Genomic DNA, 12,527 nt, shown 5'->3' on the forward strand with positions numbered 1-12,527 from the left:
ATTTTCATAGCAATATAGAACATTAGTATGTAAAAAAATGTTAGAATCGGAATTTTTCATATGAAGGTTAGATCAAATAGCAAAACGGAAAAATCCATGTTGAATTTAATAATTAAGAGTTAACATGTCAGGATGTGATACAATGGACAGGAAGTCTAGAGTGAAATCTAGCAGAGAAAATAGTAAAATTTTTCTCTTTGGCTGACGTTCTAATTGAATTCAGGCGTTTTTTTTCTCTACCACCATCTCATTTAAGCATGCAAGGAAGAACTTATATAATATTGTATTACAGAGATATCACTACCCATTGAGCTAACTATGTTTCCATAAGGATCTGTTGAGGTCAAAGAAATTTCCAGGCTCTAATGTTAAAACCATCTTCTTAGTGCCATGGCATTACATTAATAATTATATATATATATATATATATATATATATATATATATAGAATAAATGACAAATATTTATATTCCAAAATTCATGATGTTGACAATCTTATAGTTTATTCCTTTAAATCAGTTGATTTATACAATTCTTGACAGTATCTGTTTTGTAGCGCAAAATCAATCACTTAATTATTATACAATTAGTGAATCTATTTTGCCCTTAACTCATCAGAAGAAGAAATAGCAACAATCAATCCGTCAAAAGGAATTAAAATGTAATTTGACATGGTGAAAATCCGAAAATTGGAAGAGAAGCTGCAGTTACCTTTATATTTTCCCATTACACCATATTGAATATATATATATATATATATATATATTAAACAAACTTTGTGTGTGTGAGTGAGTTTATTTCCTATGGATTCTGAAATAGTTGGGCTGATTTTTTTGAAATTTCACTCAAAAGTACTTTGTATATCTGGGAGTGTTCTTACATATGTTTTGTTTCTTTTTAGAGCACAATTGAACCATGGTACTTAACTTTTGTATGTTTAACTTTAATTCAAGTGGTTATGTAAAAAATAATTTTATAAAATCAAGTTCCTTGATCAGACAGGGATGCTTTCAAAATAAATGTTTCTGTTTAGAGCACAACTGAACCATGATACTTGACTTTTGCATTTTAAACTTTAAGTGAAGCAATTATTTACAGATAATTTTATAAAATCAACAGTAGATTCTCTACAGTGCAATGTAGACTATGATGTATTATTAACTGAGTCACTGCCCGAAGGTATGTGAAGCTTCCTCTCAGTATAATACAGCGAGTGGGGGGGGGGGTCCTTAACTAGAGCAGGTAATCAATAGATTTGATTAAAAAAATGAGCAATTTCACCGATTTCGATGACAATAAAAGTATGGGAGGGTGGAATATTTGTTGATTCTCATTCAATCCCAAACAACATTGGGTCTCCCTGCTAGCCCTTCACAGAATGAGTATAAACAATAAATATAGCATAAATTATAAATTTGAATGTTTTTTTTAATTTCATTTTTTGGGGAATATTATACAATTTTGGTGGCACTCCCTTCAATAATATAGTTTTTTTTTTTAATTTTTAAGTTTTTTTTAAATATGCCTATGTTATACATCCTTTTAACTAGAATGCATAATTTATTGTATGCATTTTGTTGTCTTGATATTCAGTGAGTCTGGATTACTTTAAGCAGGGACTAATTTTTTTAAAACTTAAATCCTATCATTATGATCATCTTGTTTGTTTCAGGTTGCTATAGCGATTGCTGCTGTGCTTGGTGTGATTGCCTTCCGCGTGTCGATGTTAGCGGCTCTTCAATTGCGTAAAGAGAACATCATCTACAAAAATGCCGGCATCATGACGACCATGCTTTCAGCCTGCATCAATTTGGCCATCATCATGGTGCTTAATATTGTGAGTTTCTTTTCAGGATTTTTCACTTCTAAATTTTTGCCTTGTCGTATTACTTCTTCCACCAAAAACTCACCATCCATTTTGAATCAAATGAAGCATTATTCAGGCTGTGTATATTACTTTCCCTTAGCACAATATAGAAAATAGTATCATCATCATATTTTATTTAACGTCCATGTTTTATACATGTGCTGAACAGATCTTAGAAATTGATTTCCAAGCTAACTTATCTTTAGGTCATTATTTGGTACTTTTGCACTTTATGAACTGTGCTATTTTTGGATAGAAGTTTGGTTATAGCCAGCTAATGTATTTCCTAACTTCTGGTGTGTCTGCTACCAAAAGCAGCGACAATGCAAATCAGTTCCTTCGCCATTTTTGCTCCTCAGTATTTCTATTGTGAAGCGATTTATTGAAATAAAATATAAGAAAAGGACATTATTGAAAAGTATACGATAAAAATTAACAAATTATGCAGATAAAAACACAATTAGTCTTTATGAACTGTTTAGTTCATTACTTTTAAAAAATTTTATAAGTGTTTTCAATAAGCTTTAAAAAAAAAAAAAAGCACAAAAATTGTTTTCAAGAATTAAAAAAAATAATAATAATTTCAGTAATTCTTGATTAAAATAAGACTGAAAAAACTCTTCAATGATTATTAAATACAAAAACAAAAAGATTGGAAAAACGTATTAAAAAATAGTACATGCACAGGAGAGGTTTAAGCATGAGAGAAAAAAGTGAAGGAACTGATTTGCCTTGTCACTGCTTCCGGTAGCAGCCACACTGGAAGGTAGGAAGTACGTTAGCTTACTATAAGTAGGATTTTAAAGTTAACTTCAATTTTTACAATATCTTTTCTTTATCAAATTATTAGGTGAAAGTAAAGAATAGGTAAAAATCCTGATATTAAGAATGGATTTCTAAATGTTATTTCAGTTCGTAAACAGTAGAACTACTTTTTTTACCCATCTTTCTCTTGAGTTTATTCTTATCATTTCCTGCCATGTTTTCCTTGGCATTAGTAGAGTAGGAAATGACTAGAAAGCGTCACAGGTTTTGAACATCTTAAAAAAAAAAATAGAGAAAAAAAAGCATAGTTAAATGCTGTTATCTTTAATTTTTTAATAAAGAAATTTCATAGTGATTTTGATACCACATATTCAGCTAATCATAGAATTTTTATTTTTTGCTAATCAACCAAAAAAACAAAAGGAAACTAGTTTAATAAGATATAATGTAAATAAGCATTCTTTATCTAAAAATTGTACCAATTGTTTTTAAAATAATTGTGTGTTACTGTGCTTTACTGTATGTTACAACTTATCTATGTGCATATCTATTATATAAAGAGCAGTTGTCTGTCATATCTATTATATAAAGAGCAGTTGTCTGTGTGTGTATGTCCATGTAAAAGTCAAAGACTACAAAACAACATCCTACAAAGTTGGTATATTATTTACCAGTGTTGCCCTGTGTGAATAATATCTAAATTTAGAAAAAAATATTCATGCTTGATCCTAAAGCAGCACAGATTTTATCGGGGAGGCAGGGGTTCTTTTTATAGTATTATACTAAAGAAAAGTAACTCTACTTTTTTCTCTCAAGAAATTATTTCCTTTATGCCTGGAGGAATCTACATAAAGAGTTGTGTGTGTGTTCAGAGAGAGAGGAATGGGATGAGCAGGGGAGAAAGAGAGGAGAGGAAAATATAAAGATAAGGAGATTGATAGAGAGAGATAGAGATAGTTTTAATAGAAATATGTTCAGCTTTTTGTCCTGGACAGCACCATATAGCTCTGCTTGTATAGACAACAGGAAATAAACAATGTACGAATCCTGACACACATATATAGAGGAAGGACATCAGATGAAGTTTTGGTGAATTTTGGGAAACCTATGGGTTTTATAGGATCCAGTGCCTCAGCAGCCAACAACTGATGCAGACAGTTCCATGCTTCTGCAGTTCTGAGCATTTTCTAAAGTTATGGGAGTTGTGTTCATTTATGATTTTGTAGGTATGTCCACGTGTTTTGAATAAATTGTCCAATACCTCCAGTCAAAACAACCGTTCTCGTCAGGTACAATATTATGTATTGTATCTGCAATTGTGACCTTCTAGATACAAGCCTAGTGCAATCATGTCAGGCTGTCTGAAGAGAGATTAGTTTCTTGACCTGAAATCCACCAAACATTGATGTTATTGTTTTTATTTTCTCTTTCTTTGCAAAACTCGATGTTCTGCAAAATCAAAAACAAGTTTCCTCTACAAATCCATCAATCCAAACACCAGGAATAAATATTTGAAAATATAATGAAATTAAAACCAACTTTTTCCAAAATTACTGGCGTTGTCATTAAATATTTTGAACAAAACGGTCAAATAAAAGCAAATGAAGTCTGCATAAATCTGGGATCACTTGGATATATAAACAAATAGTTAAATTACTCGAATAATCTTTATGACTGACGATGCAAATGGATTGTTTGTTTAAACTAGTTTTTTTCTTTTATTGTTTCAGTTTAAAAAAAAAAAAGTTTTTGAATTTTTTTTTTTTTTTTTTTTCACTTAAATCCTAACAATTCCATCAATGTCGTTGAAAATTTTTTATTTGTTTTATTACCTTTTGATTTTTTTAACATATTTTCTTGATAAAATTAAAACCTATACTTTTGTATTTTGTTTCTTTTTCATCTCTAATATATAAAATTATGTGTGCTGGATTTTTAAAAGTTGAACTTAAATATCATGTAAGCTGACAAATCAAACTTTCATTCTGACTAGACAGTTTTCATTTGTTATTGCTATACTATAATCATGTTGACACCAGTTTTCATTAGATCACTGAAGTTAAGCAACATTGTGCCTGGTTAGTACCAGATGAACAACTTTTTTTTTTTTTTTTTTTACACAGGAATCATCACTTATCAAGGCCCGGAGACCACTCAAGGATAAGGGTTAATGGGTATAGTCAATGTGATTATCGCGTAGTAAACATAAGTAGTGGGAATTTTTTAAATTGGATTACTTAGGGGAACGGTTCATCAAGAACTTGTTTATGTTGGACTTGAAGACAATCAGATTGAAGTCAGCTAGAAAGCAGGATAACAGAAAAGAGTGCCACAGGCGTGCAGTTCTAAGAAAGAAGCTTTGTTCATGGAATCTACATTTAGGTTTAGGCACAGATAAAGAGTGTGGAAAATTATTGATAGTGGTTTTGGCTAGACGATTGTTTTTTGTGAAAGTTTGGCGAGTGGGCACCATAGATTGAAGCTCAGATGAGCACTTGCCATTAAATTACGATAAAGCAGAGACAGGCTCGCAATGTCTCTTCTGTGGGAAAGAGATGTGGCTGTACCTGACTTTTATATAGGTAGAGAATTGTATCATGAGTGAGATATCTACTGGAGCGGTAGAAGGATCCCACCATTTTTCCAGCAAGTTTTGCAATGGATTTGCTATACGTGTTCCATTTCAGGTCAGAAGTAAAGGTCAAGCCCAGAAGTTTGTCAAAACATGAAGCCTTCCTATGATGAGAGCCATTCATTTCAACCGATGCCAGATTGGCATCAGAGTGTAGATGGTGTAGAGAGAAAAGCTTGGTTTTAGATGCATTAAAATTAACCAGCCACCTCTTTCCCCATTGTACCACATGCTCAAGATCAGAGAACAGAGAATCAGAACTTGGTCATTTACAGTCTTTGATGTGCTACCATAGATTGTAGTGTCGTCAGCATAAATGTCTATGAATGATGTTGGAAATACCATGTGCTTTATGTAGGAGAATGTCGATACCTCTCTGGAAGAACTTAATTAATCTCCCCTAACAGAGATATACAAGTGATTGGGGATCACGTGTATATTTGATATTCTCATGATCTTTCTCTTTTGGAGTAAGCCAGTTCGATACGCCCAAGCTGAGTGTGACTTCAGTTCAGGGGTACTGTTATTGGTAACAAGCTAATGTACTTCCACTAATATTTATTTAAAAAAAAATATTAAATCTGGTTTGGTAGTTTTTTTAATATGGAAATTTTCTTAGATAAACACCTAAAAAGAAAAATCATTGAAGAGGAATAACTTATTATTTTAGTAAGAGCTAACATTCCTTATTTGTGTGTTTAAGCTTAGATATTGAACCTAACAAAAATGACATTTTTATAGAATAGAAATATTTACAAAACAAATTTGAAAAGATCCTGAGCAATGCATGGTCAGTTCAAATTTTAAGTATTTTTTTTAATTTTTATTTTATATTTTTTCGTACACTTGCCTTAAATCTGAACAATTCCCTCAAATCTTTTTCAGATTGTTCTGTTTGTCTTTTTACGTTTTTAAATTTCCTCTTTGTTAAGATGAAGTCAAACTGAATGTAACAATGTTTTTCTTTTTCTTGCGCTTCCTGGCAGATTTATCGTAGAGCAGCTTTTTGGTTGACTGATCTTGAATCTTTACGAACACAAACCGAATATGACAACAGCCTTACATTCAAACTGTTTGCTCTTCAATTTGTCAATTACTACTCGTCCATTATCTACATTGCTTTTTTCAAAGGAAAGTAAGTAACCTTTTTAATTTTTTTTATTTTATTTTCTGAAACATGTCTATCAGAAAAATAACAACAAAAAATACACTTATAATCTATATGTGTGTAAAAGTGAGAATGTGTATGTGTGTGTGAGGACACTTCTTAACCTATATACTCAACGAATTTTTGATCAGCAGATTTCAAGTTTGGTATACAGGGTTATCAGACATGTGGAAAACTTTTTAATCAGTTTTTATCCGATAAAAAGGGCTGCTAAGGGGTCAAAATTGAAAATTTGGTACTTGAGGGTCATTAGATTTTTATCCATTTGTCAACTGTTTTACGACTATGCATGCGCAGTCATGAAACATGACAGCTTCCTTATGTTAAGAATAAGTAGGTTTGAAAACACTTTTTAAAGATCATGTCATGCTGGTCTACTGGTTATTGTACTTGACTCACTGTCTTTAGGTTTTTTGATCTCAGCTTGAGTATTTTTTTTTTTTTGTACTCACAAGAAATGAACTGTTTTGAAAAACAAACTTCATATGCCCATGCACATGTCTCAGTCCTGGATATGACCTTAAACTATATCCGATGGTCAGGCCCCAGCTTGTGGGCTTTAGAGAGTGTGGAGCCACCCTTTAATTGACATTACTCCCAGGTCCACTTTGACCCGGAGTGGTAGTACCTGTTAGAGTCCCAACTATGGGTTAAATAGAAACCGACTTGAAAAAAAACAAATATAATCTATTAAAAAAAATTTCTTCAAAATCACTGGATTAAATAACCTGAAAAGGGTTGATATGCAGTAAAACAAAAGCAATCAACCTTTGCACCTGTCTCAGTTTTTTTTTTTTGTTTTGTTTTTCTTTTTTACTTCATTTTTTTTCTTTTGAAGAAATTTAATGTTATGTTTAAGATGTATAGTATTTCTTTCCTAATAAATAAGAAATCCGCATTAATTAAAATATGATATTTATGCGTATTTTATGACCGGACAATGCCGGGTAGCCTGCTAGTATTTTATATGTACAAAAATGATCTAGATTATAGATTGTTCGAATGTTAATCCTTTTTCAAGTCGTAGATATAATCCCATATTCGAACGAGAGATCCCTCTCTATTTGTTGTTTAAAGATGATTGATATTCTTTAGCTAACTTTTCTTTTTTTTTTTCGTCTTTATGAAATTTTTACATAAGGATTGCTAATTAATATTTTTCCGGCTATTGTTCTTATCTTGAGTGTTATTCGCACAACGTTACTGCCGGTGTAACCTCAGACCTTCAGGTGTGACTCGTCGAAGTTGGGGAGTCTGTACAGAATTATTTTCTTTATTTAATCCACAAGAATAATCCCACAGCACAATAGATATAAATGCTAAGTAATAACCAGTTCTAAGTGACAGATTTTTCAAGGTTGAAGGTTCAATCCTCAGTATGGGCGATACTAAGAATAGAATTAAGATTTCTACTCAGTCATGGCTGACAAAACACGACCAATCTACCTCTGTGGATTAAATAAAGGATTCCGTTCCAAAATTTGTACATATTGAGTTTGACATCGTACATCTGAAAAGGTTGGTGGTCACATCAGTAGTCTGAATAATCTAAATGATACTTTTTTCTTTCTAATAATTCTTTTCATTATTTTCTTTTACGTAGATTTGTTGGCCGTCCAGGAAAATACAACACTTTATTTGGCGCTCGTCAAGAAGAGGTATAAAATTAGTTTCAATTTACTTCTAAAAGACAAATGGCCGACTTTGATCCCATTTAATTCATAATGCGAAATCTACAAAAATATTAGATGCGACCAAGCATCTCTACAAGAGGCTTTGTCCATCAGTTGTAACGCTTCAGTTTGAAATTCACTGAATGTGGAAGATTGAAAAGCAATGTCTTCTTTTTATTTTTTTTTTAGATATGTTTATATATCTATTGCTGATGGGACGATTTTCAAATTTTCTTAATTCTGATTTTTAAAAAAAAAATTTTTATAGGGGAGTCAACACTTATCAAGGCCTGAAAGCCACTTGAGGATAAGGGTTAATGAGTGTATGGTGGACACTGGGACAACAGCATAGTAATCTTTAAATTTTTCGCTATCAATTTCAATAACCCAAAATATTCTGTTTTCAGATTTCCAGTTTTGATACCCGAAAAAGTTAAAATTTTTTGATTCCAAATTCTGATTACTCGTCTCAACACTAGTTTCTATAAATTGCTCTGTTCTGTTTAGTCACGTATCTCAGCCTTGTAATAATGTATGACAATAAAATTAGAATAAAATACAAAACGTAAATAAATTACGATAAACAGCAGTTGTAAATAACAAATGTTTTTATTTAGAAAAGTGAATGTTTGGAGAGGGGGTAGTACGAGAATGTGTGTTTGTGTGTCAAAATGCTCTTGCTTCATATAAGGGAAAGTTTATCAGGTAGAAAGATGCATGTGCATCTTTTATCAGCAGTAGTAATAGTTTATAGATGCTTCTATTATCAATAGTAATAATAATTTCTACTCAATCATGGCTGACTGAACACGACCAATCTGTGCATCAATTATCGGTAGTAGTAGTAGTAGTAGTAGTAGTAGTAGTAGTAGTAATAGTTTATAATGATGCTGTTGCTGGTTGTTGTGATTGCTGTTAGAAAATATATATAGCAATACTTTTTTATTAATGATACATCACTTATCAAAGGCAAAAGCTATTCAAGGATAAGACTTAACAAAATGAATTGTCAGTTGAATAATGTAAAATATTAAGAGACTAGACTTTTTAGTGTATTGAACAGATACCATAATATTTAGTTTGCTGTACCTTATCATAACAGATTAATACAAAATTTCAATCAGATCAGCATAGTTGTTTCCAAGAAAAAGTGAAATGTACAGACAAAGAAAAACTAATATAGACGGTTAAAAATAGTGAATGGAATGAACAAAATTTAATTACTTATCGGGACAAGTATTTGTTGACATTAGAGTTGAAGATGGCGATGTTGTATTCTACAGGGAAGTAGGTAATCTGTTTCCTAGACTGATGTTCTTAGAAAGAAACTCTGCATTTTTATTTTACTTTATGAAATCTGATAATTCAAAATTGTGGAACTCTTCTTTAAAAGAGACAGATTTATTTTCCCAAAAATGTTTGCTGTAGCCAAACATTTAATGTCTCTTTGTTGGTAAAGGTCAGAATTCTCTTGTTTGGCTTCCACAATCTGTAACATTAGATGAAAACTAGTCAGAGGTCATTAAAGAGTAAGAGCAAATCGCTCCTGATCCACCTATTAAACACATACTTATCTTAAATATCATAGATTAATTGAAATAAAAACCAGTTAATGACCAAAGAGATTGAATCATTTTTGAACTTCTCAATGAATAAACGCAAAAGTTTTTCTTTCTATTTATCCAAATATATTACAAAGGAGTTATCACTTATCAAGGCCTGGAGGCCACTCGAGGATAAGTGTTGATGAGTATATGGTAGTCAATGAGACAATGACGTAATCGTTAGTGGAAATTTGGTAAATTGGAATACTTAAAGGGACGGCTTATCAAGAACTTGTTCACATTGGACTTGACAATCATATTATAGTCAGCTGAAAAGCAGGGAAACAGAAGAGAGTTCCACAGGCATGCATTTCTAAGAAAGAAGCTTTGTTTATGGAATATACGTTTAGGTTTAGGCACAGGGCATAATGGTATAAATACATTGTTTCTCGCTAGATCACTGAAGTTAAGCAATATTGAATCTGGTCAGTACCAGATGGATGACAATTTGGGAATACCAGGCACTGTATATAGGAGGATGTTGACAAGAAGTGTAAAAATTTAATCTCATCATCTTGGCCTTGATGAGGATATACATGCGGCTAAAGACTGCTTGTCAACTAAATAATCCTATGAAACTTCCTCCTCCGAGAGAAGCTAGTTCAAGCCGTCTAGAATGAATTTCACTGGCATAAGAATATATATATATATATATATATATATATATAAAATTTTATTCATTCAATAAATTTAAAAATTTGATGTGAAATGGTTAAATTTCAAATCAAAAATTTTTTATTATTCTATGTAAGACAAAGAATACATTTGAAATATTATAACTCCTTATCCTATAGGATTTCGATGTCTACCATCTCTGTAGAAAAGAAAATATTAGCAAATAATCACAGGTTTCCATACCAGTTGATTGTTAGATAATTTTATTCTGAAGTATATATATATATATATAATCGAAATGCACCTTACACTTATGTATCTCACTTTTTATTAACTGTGTGGGTGTTACTCTTACATATTAATTTAGTCCACCAAACAGACTAAGTTATTTTAGGATATTACTCAAGCCAAGCGTGTTGATAACAGTCCATTTGGCACAATAGTTATTATTTGCTAAGAAGGAGTTAGGAAACCAGTGCTCAATCCTCAGTCAACTCATACGGAAGTACCTGATACTCCTTGCTAAACATTCAGCATTATAAGTTGAAGAGTAATCTTGGAAAAAGGAATAGTGCTCTCTCATTTACATCTTTATGTAGTAGCCAATGAAAAGGGAGCCTTTGAGTTGCCATTGATTATAGTTAACAATTTTACTCAATAAAAAGATGACAAGACACATAATGTTATTGTTCTAAATAAATTGTCCGACACCACAGATTGTTGCCAATATTGGTGAGAATTAATTTCAGGAACGAATCCAAACAATGGGCTGATTGAAACAAGTCAGTCTCCCATTTGCTGAATCCAAACATAATATTTGATATAGGAAACAGATTTTATGATTTGTAGAAACATAATTATGGAATCTTTTTTTTCTTTTTTTATGTCTGTTTATATGTATATATTATATATATATTTTCTAACATAGCTTTTTCTAAATGAGAAAATGTAATTTTTCATATTATTAATGTTTTCTTCTTCAGTGCGAACCTGGTGGTTGTCTGATCGAATTGTGTATCCAACTTGGTATCATCATGGCTGGCAAACAATTATTACAAAACAATTTTGTTGAAATTCTCATTCCGTAAGAATATTTTACTTTTGCTTTTTAAATTCTATATTTTTTTAAAAATTCTTATTGATTAAAAAAAAAAAAAAGTTTCTGTTCATCAATTGTTGATAACCTTGAAATTTTTTTTTTCTTTCAAAATTGATAATTTAATTTTTTTTTTTTTTTTCTTTTCAGGAAACTCTGGAAATATTGCATGAAGCGTTGGAAGGTGGCCGCTCAGAAAAAGTTGCCCAAATCACCATGGGAGAAAGATCTGTTGCTGACTGAAGTTGACACAACAACTTTATTCTATGAATATTTGGAAATGGGTAAATTTCTTGACATATTAGCCACACCTACTTTGCAAATTACTAGCTGCCACCTCTTTTGTTTGCAAATGAGTCCCCACCTCATATCTTGCAAATATTAGTAACACAGCCTCTTTTTTAAAATTTTTTATTTATTTTTTGTGATATTTTGGCCTTTTCATTCAAATATTATATCAATCTTTTTCTTAAAGAGTTTGTTCTCTCCTTATATTTATTTTTTTTGTTTTTTTTTCAATCTAATGCATCTATGCATTGTTCTATGAATATCTGGAAATAGGTAATAAAAATAGCCACACTATTTTTTTCTTCAAAAATTAATGATGACCATTTTTTCTGAAAATATTAGCCACTATTTTAATATATTAGTCATTCCAACACCCACTTTTTTGTGTGCAAATATCAGTCACTTTTTTTTTTTTTTTTAATTCAAGGTATATTTAACACTAGCCTGTGTGGCCGGGTGTTTAGATGTGTGTTGAGCAAAAAAAAAAAAAAAGTGGTAGCAGGCAGGCCTGAACCCTACCGTGAAGGAAGAAAAGAACATGGAAAAAAATGTGACATCTTTGCCGTTGCATACATCGCAAAACTGGAAGTGGTGAAGGTTTAAATTAAGGCTAGTCAATCGAAAAGAGGGGATGACTTTCGAAAATATCGGTGAAAAAAGCAATCCCACCTTGTAGAAAAGTGCCCTGTTGAGGGTGAACGAATTAATGTTTTTAGCCAATTTTTCGATATGTGTCGTCCAGAAAGTCAAGCTTCAAAATGATACCAAACTCATGAAAATCCGTCACCTCTGTCAAAAGTTTCAGGCAGATATACATAC

The 12,527-nt window shown here is 31.5% G+C and overlaps 1 protein-coding gene across 7 annotated transcripts in view; it reads left to right on the forward strand.

The window, feature by feature from the left end:
• LOC145249588 (anoctamin-4-like) overlaps nucleotides 1–12,527 on the forward strand; it is a 248,964-nt gene that overhangs the window by 223,126 nt on the left and 13,311 nt on the right. For all 7 annotated transcript variants that reach the window (XM_080111292.1, XM_080111293.1, XM_080111286.1 and 4 more), the window contains 5 exons: nucleotides 1,673–1,837; nucleotides 6,251–6,399; nucleotides 8,036–8,090; nucleotides 11,308–11,408; nucleotides 11,571–11,704. In XM_080111292.1, coding sequence (XP_079967418.1) covers nucleotides 1,673–1,837; nucleotides 6,251–6,399; nucleotides 8,036–8,090; nucleotides 11,308–11,408; nucleotides 11,571–11,704 — 604 coding nt within the window. The remainder of the gene's footprint in view (nucleotides 1–1,672; nucleotides 1,838–6,250; nucleotides 6,400–8,035; nucleotides 8,091–11,307; nucleotides 11,409–11,570; nucleotides 11,705–12,527) is intronic.

The sequence above is a fragment of the Euprymna scolopes genome, chromosome 28 (assembly GCF_053919585.1).
Source record: "Euprymna scolopes isolate OS-2025 chromosome 28, ASM5391958v1, whole genome shotgun sequence".
In the NCBI taxonomy this organism is placed as follows: domain Eukaryota; kingdom Metazoa; phylum Mollusca; class Cephalopoda; order Sepiida; family Sepiolidae; genus Euprymna; species Euprymna scolopes.